This window comes from Cetorhinus maximus, chromosome 22, assembly GCF_964194155.1.
Source record: "Cetorhinus maximus chromosome 22, sCetMax3.hap1.1, whole genome shotgun sequence".
In the NCBI taxonomy this organism is placed as follows: Eukaryota; Metazoa; Chordata; class Chondrichthyes; order Lamniformes; family Cetorhinidae; genus Cetorhinus; species Cetorhinus maximus.
In genome coordinates, this window is record NC_135900.1 from 24,107,430 (window position 1) to 24,124,875 (window position 17,446).

General features: G+C 41.8%; 1 protein-coding gene across 1 annotated transcript in view; it reads right to left on the reverse strand.

Moving 5' to 3' along the window:
• Positions 1-1,163: 1,163 nt before the first annotated feature.
• mettl25 (methyltransferase like 25) overlaps positions 1,164-17,446 on the reverse strand; it is an 88,304-nt gene continuing 72,021 nt past the window's right edge. The window contains 3 exon segments of the mRNA XM_078567933.1: positions 1,164-1,584; positions 2,099-2,170; positions 6,523-6,597. Of these exon segments, the coding sequence (XP_078424059.1) occupies positions 1,498-1,584; positions 2,099-2,170; positions 6,523-6,597 (234 nt within the window). The 3' untranslated portion in view covers positions 1,164-1,497.

The following is a 17,446-nucleotide window of genomic DNA, read 5'->3' on the forward strand; positions in this document are numbered from 1 at the left end:
GCTCTAACGGTTTGCTAAGTGTCACTTTCCCTGGTGATTGTAGTTTTCCTGAGTTCCTTCCTCCCTTCCAGTTCCTGACTTACAGCTATTTCTGAGGTGTTACTTGTATCCTGTGTAATGAAGACTGATGCAAAATACCTGTTCAATTCATCACGTCTTCTTATTTTCCATTATTAATTCCCCAGGCTGACTTTCTATAAGACTAATGCTCACTTTATTAACTCTTTTCTTATTTAAGTATCTTTACAGCACAGAAACAGGCCATTCAACCCAACAGGTCTATGTCTGTGCTTATGCTCCACATGTTACTCAATCCATCCTTCTTCAACAGATTCTTCTATTCCTTGCACTCTCATGTAGCAAGTCCCACTTCTTTCATTGCTGGACAGAGCATTAAGCAAGGAATAATTAGAGCTTCTAGCAAAGACAGTGTAATAATTGTGGACTATTATCTTCAGATAGACTGAAATTAACAAATTGGCAAAGGTATCTGGAAGATCAGTTTGTGGAATGCTTTTGTGACAGTTTCCTGAAACAATACATTGTGGAACCAATTAGGAATAAAGCTATTTTAGATGCAGTATTGTATATGGAGGCAGGGTTAATTAGTAATCTCACAGTAAAAGATCCTCTGGAAACAAGTCAATGTCCTACAGGGAAGGAGATCTGCTGCCCTTACCTAGTCTGGCGTACATGTGACTCCAGACCCACAGCAATGTGGTTGACTCTTAAATACCCTCTGAACAGGGCAATAAAGGATGGGCAATAAGTGCTGGCCTAGCCAGCGACGCCCATAACCCAAAATTAATGAATAAAAAGAACAACTGAATTCCATACTAAGTTTGAGAGCGACATACTTGAATCCAAAACAAGAATGTCAAACAAGGCAAATTACATAGGAATGAGGAGAGAGATGGCTAAGTTTGATTATATAAAGTCTACCTCAGCTGGAATGGGGATCAAAACCTGCACTGTTGGCATTATTTTGAACCGCACACTAACTGCTTAGCCAACTGAACTAACTGGCATCCCACTTACCATTTATTCAACATAATTTAAGTTCTCCAACAAAAATGTGCATATAGTAGATTTGAATTAATTTTCCATTAGGAAAGTGTAATAATTTCTGTTTACACACAATGAAGAGGCTCATATAGCCTGGCTGCTTCTTAACTAAAATCTTTATTTTTTTTGTATCAAGAAAAGTATTATGAAAAGTTGACCGGATCTTTAAAACGTTGCTCTTTCAGTTGAGCAAGTCTTGCCAAGAAATGCAACATGCAATAATGAGTTTCCCGCTCAAATGCTTTCCATTTGTTCGTCCATTCTCATATGTGCAAAATTTGTAAATCAACAGCTTAAAAATATGATATAAAACTAGGAACTTCAGACCTCTTAATATCAGAAATTTAAGTTGTACAGGAATGGATAAACCAAAAGGCATTGAATCAAAACTTGTCATGTATTAACAATATGGTAGGTGAACTTGGAGCAGTGCTACTTCTTCACACCAATTACTGCATAACATCTTGGGGACTTCAGGGGATCAAACAGCTGTACTAGTGCTGACCAAGCTATATTTTCCTGCAAAAAGACAGAAGTTTTAGAAAACTCTCAGATGGTTCATTAAAAAAGGCTTCAGCAAAACACATGTCATTTTACATTTAATTCATATGTGTTCCTGCATCTGTAGTCTTCTATTTAATAATAAAATCATTTTATAATTACAGTAGCTACCATATGTAAATAATTTATTGTAACAAAAACAGGTAATTCATTGCAATTAAGGTATTATAATTTCACTATTTTATTCTGTTTCTACCCCATCACTGTAAAGTATATCTTTCAATAGGATTATATACTATCTAATAGCCTTATTTTAAATACCAGCTTTTTTGATTAAGTGAGATAAACAAATGTGACTGTATCAAATATAAAGAACATCTGTTAGCCATACATTTTAAAGAATGCAAAGTTAAATAGATCAATTTAAAGAAATAAAGCATTTTCTGAAAATCTCTTTAATTACATTATCGGCATGAAATCTTTGGCAGAATGAAGTACCCCACATGTACCACCCAGTGAGAGGCAGAGTTACCTGTTCCTTGAGGTAGCAAAGTCGGTCCAAAAGAATCAATGCCTCTATACAAGGGGCTAAGGCTACTTTCAGCTGAAAGAAAGATGCATGAAATAGTTTCAATTGTCTGTTTAAGTAGTTCATGAGTATCAGTTCCTCAGACACCTAAGTTGAACAATGTATTCAATAGTTTTAATTATTAGTCTATTTAAACAGCTGTCCCTAATTGTACTTAATAGAAAGTATTTTTTCACTGAGGTTCATGACTTTTGCTCATATGGTATAGATTCTTATGTCAATATAATATTCTGAAATTCCAAGGTATTTTAGCATCAGGCAGGCCTTAGTAAAAGTTAATTAAGTATGCTATACATAAATATGCCAACACATTATATGAGAAAATGACCTCTTCCTTTTCCTTGCTCTAATTAACACAATTCTGGAATATACAAGACACAATATGTTTTACCGAGAGACACAGTATGCTCTTTGTGGGGCTCCTTGGACTAGCTGCCAACAAAACTGCGAATACAGTCTGTGCAGAGGGGCACTGTAGCTTAGCTGTTAAAGTGCTCCCTCCATGCTATTAAGAATGCCTGAGCACCAATATGTGTTATTCGGACTGTTTTCAGATGGACAATCAGGAATGTAATATTATAATAAAGGCAAAATACTGTGGATGCTGGAAATCTGAAACAAAAACAAAAAATACTGGAAAAGCTCAGCAGGTCTGATAGCATTTGTGGAGAGAGGGACAGAGATAACGTTTTGAGTCCGTATGACTCTTGTTCAGATCTAAAGGGAGGTAGAAATGTGGTGAAATATATACTGATTAAGGGGGGTGGAACTGGTGGAGCTGGATAGAAGGCCAGCGATAGGTGGAGGCAAAGGAGAGATGGCAAAAGATGTCATAAATAAAAGGTCAAAGAGTTGTTAATGGTGGTGGTACTGGCTAAATGCGGTGCTAATGGTGACATTAAGAAAGCAAATCATGATAATGGCCGGACCAGGGTAAACACTCTGGAAAGTGACAGATGGCCCTAGTGGGGGTGGGGTGGGGTGGGGGAGGGAACGGAGGTGGGAAGAAAGATCGAAAATAGTCTAAAAGCTGGAGATAAAACAATGAATGAAAATGGAAATAAATTTAAAAAGTAATAATAATGAAAATAAGTGGGGAAAAAATAAAAAAAATAAAAATGAATATGGAAAAAAGGGGGTTGAAAAAGGGGGAGGGGGTGGGGATGGAGGAGAGAGTTCATGGTCTGAAGTTGTTGAACTCAATGTTAAGTCCAGAAGGCTGTAAAGTGCCTAATTGGAAGATGAGGTGCTGTTCCTCTAGTTTGCATTGCAGCAGGCCAAGGATGGACATGTGGGCATGAGAGCGGATGGGGTGCTGAAATGGCAAGCGACAGGGAGGTCTGGGTCATGCTTGCAGACAGACCGAAGGTGTTCCGCAAAGCGGTCACCCAGTCTGCATTTGGTCTCTCCAATCTAGAGATGCTGCATTGGGAGCAGCGAATGCAGTAGACCAAATTGAGGGAAGTGCAAGTGAAGCGCTGCTTCACTTGAAAGGAGTGTTTGGGCCCTTGGGCAGTGAGGAGGGGCTAAGTAAAGGGGCAGGTGTTGCACCTTCTGCGATTGCATGGGAAGGCGCCGTGGGAGGGGGTTGAAGTGTTTGGGGTGATGGAGGAGTGGGGTGCCCCGGAGGGAACGGTCCCTACGGAATGCCGCCAGGGGGGTGAAGGGAAGATGTATTTGGTGGTGGCATCATGCTGGAGTTGGCGGAAATGGTGGACGATGACCCTTTGAATGCAGAGGCTGGTGAGGTGAAAAGTGAGAACAAGGGGGACTCTATCATGGTTTTGGGAGGGAGAGGAAGGTGTGAGGGCAGGGTTGCGGGAGATGGGCCGGACACGGTTGAGGGCCCTGTCAACCACTGTGGGTGGGAAACCTCGGTTAAGGAAGAAGGAAGACATGTGAGATTGTTTTGGAAAGTGGCGTCATCAGAACAGATGCGACGGAGGCAAAGGAACTGAGAGATGGGATGGAGTCCGTACAGGAAACAGAGTGTGAGGAGCTGTAGTTGAGGTAGCTGTGGGAGTCAGCGGGCTTGTAATGAATATTGGCGGTCAGTCTATCACCAAAAGAGAGGTCAAGGAAGGGAAGGGAAGTGTCGGAGATGGACCACGTGAAAGTGATGGAGGGGTGGAAATTGGAGGCAAAATTGATAAATTTTTCCAGGTCCAGGCAAGAGAATGAAGCGGCACCGAAACAGTCAACGACGTATCGAAAGAAGAGTTGTGGGAGGGGGGCCTGAGTAGAACTGGAACAAGGAATGTTCCACGTACCCCATAAAGAGACAGGCATAACTGGGATCCATGCAGGTGCCCATAGCCACACCTTTTATTTGGAGGAAGTGAGACAAGTTTAAGGAGAAATTGTTCAGTGAGAGAACAAGTTCAGCCAGACGGAGGAGAGTGGTGGTGGATGGAAATTGTTCGGGCCTCTGTTCAAGGAAGGAACGGAGAGCCCTCAGACCATCTTGGTGGGGGATGGAGGTGCACAGGGATTGGATGTCCATGGTGAAGAGGAGGCAGTTGGGGCCAGGGAATTGGAAATTGTTGATATGATGTAGGGCATCAGAGGAATCACGGATGGAGGTGGGAAGAGACTGGACAAGGGGAGAGAGAACGGAGTCAAGATTGGAAGAAATGAGTTCCATGGGGCAGGAACAGGCTGACACGATCGGTCTACTGGGACAGTTCTGTTTGTGGATTTTGGGGAGGAGGTAGAAGCGGGCTGTCCGAGATTGGGAGACTATGAGGTTAGAAGCTGTGGAGGGAAGATCTCCAGAGGAGATGAGGTCAGTGACAGTCCTGGAAACAATGGCCTGATGTTCGGTGGTGGGGTCATGGTCCAGGGGGAGGTAGGAGGAAATGTCTGAGAGTTGGCGCTCAGCCTCTGCGAGGTAGAGGTCAATACGCCAGACAACAACAGCACCACCCTTGTCAGCAGGTTTGATAACAAAGTCAGGGTTGGACCTGAGAGAACGGAGTGCGGCAAGTTCAGAATGAGACAGGTTAGAGTGGGTGAGAGGAGCAGAGAAATTGAGACGGACGATGTCACGCCGACAGTTCTCAATGAAAAGATCAAGGGCAGGTAAGAGGCCAGAGGGAGGGGTCCAGGTGGATGAAGAGAACTGGAGGTGGGTGAAAGGATCCGTTGAATGGAGGGATGTAATGTTTGGAATGAAATATTGTTTGTTACTCTGTTCATCAGACTCTACTGGCACACAGCTCACAAGGACAGGAATTGATCATCAGAAATTATGGAAAAATTTATGGTTTGTTCACCAATACTGCAAGTTTTGGGATAGAATAGAGGTGAATCCTTGGAGACCAGCAAACAATTAATAAAACTAAATTTTGCTGATGTTTTTATTCTTTAAATGTGTAATAGCCAAACGTCTTCAAACACGTAATTTTTTCTCAACACAATTTCTACTTAACCTCCTAGTTAATTCCGAGAACTGAATGATGTCATTCAGGAAGACTATACTGTACGAGATCAAAAATAGGTTAAACTGAAATTATAAGTGCATCCAGTGATATTACTGGATTTAAGACATCTACTTGTATGTATCATGAGTAGGTTTCTCATAAGTAGGTTTTTCATGATCAAGGTGTCTGTGCAACGATAATTGCCACAACAGTTGCAAATTTAGGACAATTATCTGTTTCTGTACCCATTTACATTCTTTTAAATGAAAAAAAAAGTTGTTGATTTTTTTTGTTCTGGTTAAGGTAACAGGATGTCAGTGCTGGAAGATGAAATGCATTTTTAACTTTCTCACTTCTAGCACCCAATGTCAGCATCAAGCAGTCTTACATCTGTTACACCTTGGCATTAGAATACCTATATGATTTTACTTTCCTCAAACCCTGTAGCTTCTTAGAATGGGTTTAGCATTTTAGGTCAAATTACAAATTTGTGTCGTGGATCCACGCTCAATGTGAACTAGCTTGAGTAGGTCTAAATTCTCTTGACTTATGACCCCCCCACAGCCATCAAAAAGAGTAGGCTTTTATCTCAACAGTATGGGCTGATTCAAACCCAGAAACCAGTGTTAAAAGGATAGTGTCTCCTTTGTAGACAGCTGAAATACTTGTTGAAGAGAAGTTAACTGTTGCATTCTATTATCCAGCAGATATAAAAAATCTTCCTACCCCGTGCTTGATGGTTCTTAAATAGGACACTTTTCATTTATTGCATTTAGCTTATTGCAGATCCTCACAATGTTAAAAAAACACTGCTATCACAACAAACTTTTGTTTTGGCTGCACTGTCAGGCTAACAGTGTTAGGAGCAGTGATTCTGGAGGAATAAGCATACTTCCTTTGTTTCTCATGTGCAAAGTCTTTTTATGTCTATTCCCCAAAGCTTACCAGGTTAAATGCTTCCAACTCTTTCATTCGGGGCATGTATCTGTCATAATAACCTTGTATTAAACTGTCTGACATCTGAAAAATGGAAAAAAGGCACACATCTAAGTCCAATTATAACCATGCGATCAACTGGCATTGTTCCAACTAATGTCATAAACATACCTGTCAAAGTACAATTGTTACAATATGTAGTTGGTGTACCCCATACAGATAATAAGACATAGCTTTGGCTAAAAGCTTGTTGCGTAAGCAATTTGATTTGGTGGAGGTCAAGTAAGTTTTTGCAGACATGCCTTCCTTTTTATGGTGCCAGCTCTGCCACATTTAGTCAAGTAAGACACAACAGAATGTAATTAATGTCAACTTATATTTAGGACACTACCTTTATGAAAAATCTTCAGCTATTGCTTGGGCAGGGAAAAATCCAGATAGTTTCTTATCACTTTCATCATATTATTTCATTGACAGATTCACTTATTTAGATGAAATTATTTCATAGCATTCAGTATTTGTAAATAAATCAAAAAACACTCGTACATCATATGCCACTTTAAAGTATCAATGGTGCTAGTTCTGTAATATTTCTATTTAAGGAATAATTAACCGGAACATCTTATTACCACAAAATTACCTCAGCACATTTAGCACGAGATTTTCAGTACAGTTCTTGCCAACTAGTGACAAGTAATATTTGGCAGTTTCAAAGCAGTTTAATCTGTATAATTTTATAGGTTTTTTTTATAGGAGACAACTAATATAAACTGCTTATATGAAGACTCCATGCAAAACACAACAGAGGTAGAAAAATAACTTGGATGATTCTCCACAAGTTTTTATACTACCAAATCAAAATCTTTGGTTTACTGTGTAAGGCATCAAAGTTTTGTTCTTTATTCGAGTAACTTATGGGGAAATGTTTCATTGTGAAGGTGGACAAGTCAAGGAGAAGAGTGAGGAGCAGCAGAAAAACAAGCTACTTTTACAAGTATGATTCTGCCAAACGACAGAATATTGACATTTTGTTGGTTATCTTTTAAGGTCAGGTTATACCACCAATTGATTCCAAAGCCACTTTGCAAAACTAGCAGTATAACTTATGAGTGAAGTTGCCAAATTGGCTGCACTTCACATTCTAACAAGTGGTGTAAGGTTACATCAAGTAGGTAAACTCACACGATTATGCATCCTGGGGAATGCAGCTATTCTGTAGAGGTCCCTGGCTTTGTGCCTCTGCTGCCCGAGGGCGATGCCCACGTGGAGGAATTAGGCTGCTCTATGAATGAGGGCGTCTGAAACCTGCACACGAATGACATGAAAGCTGCTTGGCTAATGTTATACAGATGCCCTGTAACAGGCTGGAAGAATACAAAATTACAAACATTGAGGGCAGCTTTCACTTTAACTGCTGTGGATGAAGCAGTTGTGACAGCTGATAATCTTTGTGATGCGGTTAGCAGAGTTGTCCTATGCCATCCTGAGATAGGTACGGCCGGCTGCACAGCTCCTTGGAGAGGTCCCATTGGACTGGTGCAGTGAATGTGCAGTACATGGTGGGCTGCTTTCCTCAGCCAGACTGCCTGACTCCCCTGGCCTGTTGTTGCAACTCCTCCCCCATTATAATGGCATTGGGTTGTATGCTCACGGGGAAAGATAACCTTTGGCTGAAGTTGGTCTGAGTATGGGTTTGGAGATGGAGAAAGTCTGGGACCTTGAATCTTTTTACTGGGAAGAGAGGATAGCGCTACAGTAAAATGAAGAACAGGTGTCAATGATTAGAAAATGTGAAAAAATAGTTTTAAAAAAGTTCATTGGAATTTTGTGATCAGTAAGTGAAGTCAGAGCTATGTGCAGCTCACCAACCCCTCACTTACACTTGGTTGAAGTGATAGGGGAAACTGTTAAGTCAATTTTGGGGGTTGTAAACTTATACCGAGTGCAGGATGTAGTAAAGCAAAAATATTTCTATGCAGTGCAGCTACTCAAATGAGCCTTGAGGGACTTTAAGGTTTTCAGTTAAAAAGATCAAGGAAACCTGCATTTAGCACATTTGCACAAATGCACCCAAATGTGGCAAAATGCAAATATCCTTAATCTTTTCAGTAGAATATTGATGTATCAATGGTGTAAGTGCTGAAGAGGCTATCTCATTGACTATGTTTGACTCTTTTTCTCATTGCTTTGTATTTCTGTCTCTCTCTTTAAAATGACTTCTCCTCATAACTTTTTTTTTATTTGTTCATGGGATGTGGGCGTCACTGGCTGGGCCAGTATTTACTGCCCATCCCTAATTGCCCTTGTCCAGAGGGCATTTAAGAGTCAACCACATTGTTGTGGGTCTGGAGTCACATGTAGGCCGGATCAGGTAAGGACAGCAGGTTTTCTTCCCTAAAGGACATTAGTGAACCAGACGGATTTTTACAACAATCGACAATGGTTTCATGGTCATCATTAGACTTTTAATTCCAGATTTTTATTGGATACAAATTTTACCATCTGCCTTGGTGGGATTCAAACCTGGGTCCCCAGAGCATTACCTTGGGTTTCTGGAATTCTAGACCAGTGACAATACTGCAATGCCACCACCTCCCCCTAAACTCCATTCACAATGACAGGGCACCCACAAATGTTTTTTAGCTTTTTTATTCATTCCAGGGATGTGAGCATCACTGGCAAGGCCAGCATTTGTTGCCCATCCCTAATTCTCCTTGAGAAGGTGGTGGTTGTGAGCCTCCTTCTTGAACTGCTGCAGTCCATCTAGTGTAGGTACATCCATATCATTGTTTGGATGGGAGTTCCAGGATATTGACCCTGCGATGATGACCCAGGCAATTTCATTCCAAGTCAGTATGGGTGTGGCTTGGAGGGACACTTGCAGGTGGTAGTATTCCCATGCATCTGCTGCCCTTATCCTTCTAGGTGGCAGAGGTCCTGGGTTTAGAAGGTACAGTCAAAGGAGCTTTGGTGAGTTGCTGCAGTGTATCTTGTTGATGGCACACACTGTTTCAACTGTGTGCAAGTGGTGGAGGGAATGAATATTTAAAGTTGTGGTTGGGGTGCATATCAAGCAGACTGCTTTGTCTTGGATGATGTCGAGCTTCTTGAGTGTTGTTAGAGCTGCACTCATTCAGGCAAGTGGAGAATATTCCATCACACTCCTGACTCGTGCTTTGTAGATGATGGATAGTCAGATGTGTTGCTCACTGCAGAATTCTTAGCCTCTGACCTGTTCTTGTAGCCACTGTACTTATATGGCTGGTCTATTGCATGCGTATTTAATATGTGCCACCTTTGTTAAAGACACAGGGTGTGCTGCAAGAGGTAATAAATACTGGATTTATAGAGGGGTACCTGGATTATGAAAAAAGAGGTGGCTAGAGTGGTGAATAGGTGGAACTGAGGTTCAAGGCAAGAGGAGCTGAGGTGCAAGTTGTGGTCAAGAGGAAGCAGGAGATTGGGGCACATGGGAAGGCCAGGAACGGGGAATAATTAGTGATCTTGCAATCTGGACACGGGAAGGTTTGAGGTGTAGGAGTACTCGCAGAATGGGACACGTTCCAGTAAAGTCAAGCCCCTAAAAGTAGATCTATTGGACAGGTTTCCAACAGAACTTCAGTCATTTTATGGCCAAATTTAATGATTGGTAATGACTGGTTGTTTTACAACTTTTATTTGTTAGCTATACACAGTCAGCTGTCTGAGGAAATAGCACGGCCAGTTTGAAAAAATGTGCAGTTGCCGGTTCCTGATTGGCAGCTTTGAAAATATTTGAGTAACTTGATTAGTTGTTTCCTTTCAAATGGAGTGTGTTGATTTGCGCTGGGTAATATTTCCAACCTGTCTGTCTTTCAGCAAATATATGTGGTTAGCTTAACAGATAATGGTTATTTTGGGCAATCAAATGCATGAGCGACAGGTCTGTTGCATATGTTATACTTTGAGTGCAAGGAACAATTCCCACAAATTATGGATACATGCTAGACTCAAGACTTTAAACAATGTAGACACATTTACATTACTGATATTTAACATATTATTGTCATTTCACAAATAGCTAGTTATTAGAGGACCTCCAGGTCGTTTTGTACAATTTCCTGCATTTCAAGTTATTTTGTGTGAGATGAACAATCCATCTTATTCATTTGTAGTTTTCTGAAAAACCCAGTATTCAATACAACAAATTGATTGCATTACTTTCTAAATGATACTTGCTGATCCATCAAGTAGCACAGTGCAAGAGGTTGAGCTGCAACTACTCTATAAATAATCTGATGGTTTATTGGTGCTTGGGAGAGGAGGTATAAAAATAACTACAACCACTAACAGTTGGAATAAGAGGCATGGGTCCTTTTGTTCCGTTAAGTCGTAACTTTACCATGTTCAGTTCTTGGCTTAATTATGTCCCGCCGAGCATGTTAAACAATAAACAGATTTTCTTTAGAAAATTATAAAGGATTCTAAAAAGTACCTTGGAGAATGGGAGCAAAGAGAAAATGTCACTAAATTTAGAGCATCGGAAAATATTTTTAAACATTTCAGCCTTTCTCATTGAGTGAGATAAGATTCACACAGAATATGTGGTTTAGATTTAAGTGAGTAAGCTCATTAATAGGAATCTAATATACCAGATACATTAGTCCTTCCAAAGGCAATTTAGAAGGTATAGTTGAAGGAAAATAACCTTTAAAATTATTCAGAATCTCAAACTTAAGGCCACAAACCCTTTAACCTGTTAACTTGCAAATTCTTTAAACATTTTGTATGGCAAAGAAAACCAGAACAAGATGTTGTCAACATATAGGAAGATCTTATGTTCTTTGTCTCTAATCTTGTCATATCCAGTACCCTGGTGAGCTTTAACAGCTGTTTTTTGTGCTTTTACAGCCATCCGTGTAGTTCAATCTTTTGTTTGGGAACAAAGATCAAAGATAGATCGTGCACATCTTTAGCATTCTACCACAATACCTGCATCAATGGAGGTCTCTCCCATCGTATCAATCCAACTTTAAACTTCATTTAGAAAACAAGACTTCCAGCACCCAAAACAGGTAAATCTATTCCATTCTACCAAGTAATTTTTTTTGCCACTAATGGAAACAACAGATACTGATGTCATTTATTCTCTGAACAATAAAGTGAAGTTTACATTTATCCCACGTTTATCAATAGGGCATCTGACCAGAATAGAATAGGCTGATTAAGGTCTACAATAACCAAGTTTATGAAGATTTTCAAATCTACATTTATGTGTAAAGCACCTTGGGATGTTTTACTACAGTAAGGGCTCTATATAAATGCAAGTTGTTGTTGAGTGACATGTGGCTACAATTCAACCAATTTACATTGTCTTTCTTTCTAAAAATGAGGAAGGCTAGCTTGATGCAATATATCCGGTAGGTAGCCTTTGCCGCTGGCTTCATTAAAATTCTGTAACAAGAGAGGTACAGAGGAAGGTGCCAATTTTTTTCTTTAAATAAAATCCAGATGAGCATCATTCTGAACTAGGGGCTTTATATAATTGAAGAATATTAATAGCATTTTCTATTTGTTGAGGACGAACTGGTTTCTCCAGCTCTTCCATTACAGTTGATAAGGGTTTGGCTAATTGCAATAGTTTGAAACAAAAAAACCCCCTCGGCATCAGAACATCCACTTGCTCATTTACAATGCCACAGAAAAGTTAAAAAATAATGCTGTTAATTCGATATAGATTTAGATTTGTAGTAAAGCTATTAAGCAGTCTGCCAAAATTATACTAAAAAAATGTTTTGTTAGTTTCCTAATTAAGCTGGGGTGGGCGGGGAGGAGGGGGGGGAAATGTCGAACTTAAAATTAGAAATAAACTACGCAGTGTTAAAACATAAACATGATCAAATTCGGCAGATTAGTATGCCAGTTTTTTTTTAGGAAGGGGGGAAAGATTAATTTCTAGTCAATTTTCACTTTTTCACAGCTTCCCATGATCTGCTACAAATCCCATCTTTCTTAAACCCTTGAAAGCAGCCTGAATGGACTTTTGTTCCTCTCATGATGTTTGCATAAGCAAAATACTGCAGATGCTGGAAATCTGAAATAAAAACAGAAAATGCTGGAAATACAAAGCAGGTCAGGCAGCATCTGATGAAGGGTCATTAGCCTGAAATGTTGGGCTGGATTTAGTGTTCCTGATTCAGATCCCACCCACTGGTTGGAGACCCAGCATGAGACGTGCATTGCTTTGGTGTGGGGGGGGGGGGGGGGGGGGGGGGAGTGGCGGGCGAAGACCTGGTTGAATTAAGTGTCCCTCAGGCACTTAAGTGGCCAGCATGGGGCCTTCATGGGCATTTAGGACCCCAGCGGCAGAAATCCCACTTATCAAGAGTTGCTGGCCAATCAATACTTGCATTATTGAGGCCACAGCTCTCCATTCCTCTGTCAGCGCCACTGGGAGTGGTGGCTGCTGCCAGTAATAAACCCACCAGAGGCCTAGGGTCAACGAGGGACCCAAGCCGCAGTTGAGTGAGGATGGGATGGGGTCACAGGGAAGGGTCTCCGGTGAAGGGAGAAGGGGCAGTGGGGTCTGATGCAAAAACAGTGGCTTGGCTCTGAGCAGGCATTCCCCCTTTCTTATGCTGGGTCCATCGATCGGACACTAAGTGTATTTGAAAGAGGGACCCCCCAGGATACTGCTTCCAAATACAATAGGATTTGCAGGGCAGCCTTCAGGAGGCATGGGGAATCCTTGCAAGTTGGTGAGAATCCATGAGTCAGCACAAAATCTTGTTGGGCTCAGGGAAAATGGCCTAAGCCAGTGTGCAGGTTCCCAGTGTCAGCCTATTGCCCACTACCCACTCTGGCGAGCTCCATTAACCTCAGTCTGTTAACTTTCTTTCCACAGATACTGCCTGCCCTGCAAAGTAATTCCAGTAATTTCTCTTCTCATTTCAGCAGGTTTCTAGTCTGGGATCTCTGAGATTGGAAGCTCCAACATGTGGGGAAGTATCAGTGCAAATCTGCATCGCATGCACAGTGGCTACAGTTTGTACCATCCACAGGGTGCTTGGCACCAACTTGCCGAACTTTTTCTGGCAGTGTCTCCCTCCCTTGAAACTCTACAACCAAGAACCACAAGAGCAACAATATCAGAAAAGCACAATCACCTCCACATTCATCTCTAAGTCAGACTCCATCATAGCTTGACTATATACACTATCAGTTGTTCACTGATGTACAGTCAAAATCTGGTACTTCTTATTTAACACAATCTTGGGAGTACCATCACCACCACGACTACAATAGTTCAAGGCTGTGACTCATCACCACCACCATGGGCTTGGATTTTATGGGGTGCCTCTCCTGCACCTCCATAAACTTTTATACAGCTTAAGTGAGGGCAGGTAAGCGATGGGAAGACCACCTGCTGCATTTTATGTGCCCACCGCCTTCAAACTCACTGGCAGGGCAGCATAAAATCTAGCCCATGGCAACTAAGGATACATGCACTTCTGCCATCATCACACACATCAGGGAACAATTATACTAAAAAGAAATTCAAAAGGAGATGCCTGTCACTAGATATTCTGGGTCCTCACACACTCTTGGCGTAACTTGAAAAGTTATGGGCAACATACCGAAAATATCCTTATATGCTGGTGGCATTGAAATTTTAATCATACAGCTACCCAAATATCTACCCTTCTGAGCTGTCATAATAGACAGCATAAAATGTGAATTTTTAGAAGATTTTTAAAAAAATTAGCTCTGAATGGACTTACTTCTGTATTAAAATATTTTTTCTACAAGTAACATTGAGCAAACTACTGCATATTCTTTCAAATCCCCAATAATATGCATAAAGAGCATTTCAGATTTGCTTTCAAAACTTTTTTGTTTTTTCCCCATTGAAAACAGCTGCAACACAATCCATGTATTAATTCATATAGAATGCATAAGAAGCTGACAATTCTGAATGCTTTTCAACATGAATTTGTATCACCATTAACTCATTCAGTTTTAAACTGGGGATATTCAGGAACTCGAATCCCTCAGTGCATAATTTAAAGCAGAAAATCTGGGCCAAAGTGCATCCAACTTAGAAATTCTAGGCATATAATTTGGTTTGAATTTTTTTTAAACCTCCAAGGGAATTTCCTATCTAATGATTACTCTACCAGCCATCCCCCACCACCAGTTCAGTAGCATCAGTCACTCACGTAAGCAACTTGAGCATCTTACTTTTATTGGTGTTGACTCACCCTGCCCTATATCTGTTTGCACAATAGTAAAAGGTGGGTGTGCAACATTACCCCCTATGCCTTAGGCTAAATAGTTGTGTCTTTTGCATATATATTTTTCCATCTCTCTGAAGGCACAAGGAGCAAACATTTATTGAGTCTAAAGCCAGATATAAATCATTGCTCTGCCTTATTTCACAGTATGGGGAACATAGCAAACTTCCGTTCTGATCAAACTTAGTTAATTCAATTTGTATAATTGAAAATAAATAATATGCCGAATAAGTGGATCACAGTATTTGGCTTAAAGATGGCCTCTAACTATCGTCCAGCATTTTAATCTCTTCACCTTAGCAAATGTACTCACATTTTCTCTTTAACAAGCCATCTCTACTTGACTGTCTGTCACTGTGACCTGAATTTTTCGGATGGTGGGGTCTCGCTTCCCGTCACCTGAAGAGTCAGCAGGGAACACATTCAGTGTGCCCGTCTTCGGTGCGCTGAAGGAAGCTTCTGACGGAGGCGCCCTCCCCACTTCCCATCCGAGATCCAAGTCCGTTGATTTTCGGGCTTTCCCCGCGGAAGGTCAATCCTCCCACCAGCCTAAAAATTGAGGCTGGGTGGGAAAAGGCCCTTAATTGACCAACAATTGGCCACTTATGGGCCTCAATTGGGGCAATTGGCTTCCCATCCAATGCCTTGCCTGCCCCAGTGTAAAATCGCTGTGTGGTCAAGGCAGGCAGGAACCCTGAGGGAATCCCATCCCTTCAGTTTCACGCCCGCCACCCACCACCCCCGCCCAAAAACCCGCTGGTGGAGAGGCATAAGATTCTGGCCCATGTGTTTTAACTTTTGTTGTTCAGAACTAGAAAGGGAACACCTACCAGCCCTCCTGGTGAGCACCTCAGATGAGCAACTCCCCAATACAAAACATCTGAGATCTGTGCAGCGGAGGGCTGGTAAAATTTTAAGCAAAGAGTTCAACACTCAGGTGAAACCCAGTGTGGACTCTCTTGATTGTCTATCATTCACCAGGAGGGCGGTAAAAACAACTCAGAAACAAAATGAATAACCCCGCCCCTGCAGAAACTCACCCCAAGTATTCTGTCCATATTTACAAAAATATTAAATAACAATTTATATCCTGAAATAGGTTGGAGCAGGTATGGCAACTTGAAGTTAGATATTTCTTTATCTATCTCCTTTTGTTTTCTCCATGTTTAGTCCGCAAAGTGGCATTTTCATGGAAAATATTGAGAAAAGAAAGTTTGAATTTAAGCAATTTGGTTGCATATTACAACCAGTGCTTCAAATCAAGGAGTGAGTAAATAATTTTTTAAAAAATTCGAAAAATATGAAAAGCATTATGTTGTTTCTATGCAACATGAGCTTAGATGGAGTTGGTCATTCCATGAAGAATCAGTCAGAGCCTACAATCCAGTTGAAGGAAACAACAGGCACGTACCTCCCATCATGAAGTCCAATCTCTTATTAGCAACATTTGATTGATTGCTGCATTTGGAGAATAGCCAAAATAACTAGTCATAATTTATAAGTTCTTGCTACTCAATCTAAAGATTTATTAGACTTCCCTGTTGAAATGTTATTGCTACAAGGTGAAAATTACTTGTTTCTCCCTTTAATTTTGCTGTGTTCTCTGCGTACCCTTATCGGCGTCTCCTCTTTCCAACTGTCCTCCTGTAATGTACAATCTCCGGGGCAGGGTTTTACATCCCATGGGCAGGCGTGTGCCCGACCCGATCGGGAGTAAAATAGTGCGTGATGGCATCGGGCATGTGTTCCGATGTCATCGCGCACTTGCACGATATTTCGCTCAGCGGGTGCACACGAGTGCCAGAGAGACACCCGCCATTAATTAAGCAGCCACTTAGAGCCCTTAAGAGTCCAAGTGAATGTGATATTTCATTGCCCCTGCCATTTCCAGCTTGTCGCATGGGGAAAACAGGCAGGTGGCCAGCCAACATTTTCATAAACCTCATCCAAGGGTGGGATAAAAAGGGTCAGCAACATTGCCAGTGTGAGCAGTGAGGAGTTTTGGAGTTAGTTTGCTGCTGGTTGCTTATTGGTACTTGGCAGCCTCATCTCTGTTCGGGGATTCATTCTTAGCACTTCCAGGCCTCATTGCTGTCTGCAAGGCCCTCAGAGGATTCAGACCGTGTGGACACTTCCAGGTATCAGACAGCCTTCCAGATATCAGTCTACCCTTACCCTGGTAACGTGGATTGTGGTCTCCGCTGGAGGCACTTCCTTGGAGGAGGAAGAGAGGGGCAGAAGGGAGAAGAGGCCACGAATCCCTGTGCAGCTTCCAAGGGAGGAACCTGTGGGAGGAGAGGCGTAGGCACAAGGGGCACAGGGCCAGCAAGACGTCCAAGGCGGAAGGGGCCACAGAAGACACCACTTACAGGCAGCGATGCAGCTACATCAATATGTCCCAGGTGCAATGCCGAAGGAGGCTCCACCTCTCAAGGGACAGCGTGACCTCCAAATGCCAGATGATTATGCCTGAGATCAGCTCCGACTGTGTGGGTGGTCACTCCATGCAAGTGGCTCTGAAGGTCACAGCGGCCTTCTAGCGAGTGCTAGGTCTAGGTATTCCCCCCTCACTGGCACCGGCATTGGAGACAGTCTGTTGACCCTGCTGTCTTGTTGGCCTTGATGACCTTGGCGGTCGTCCTCTGGCCAGTGGAGCCTGT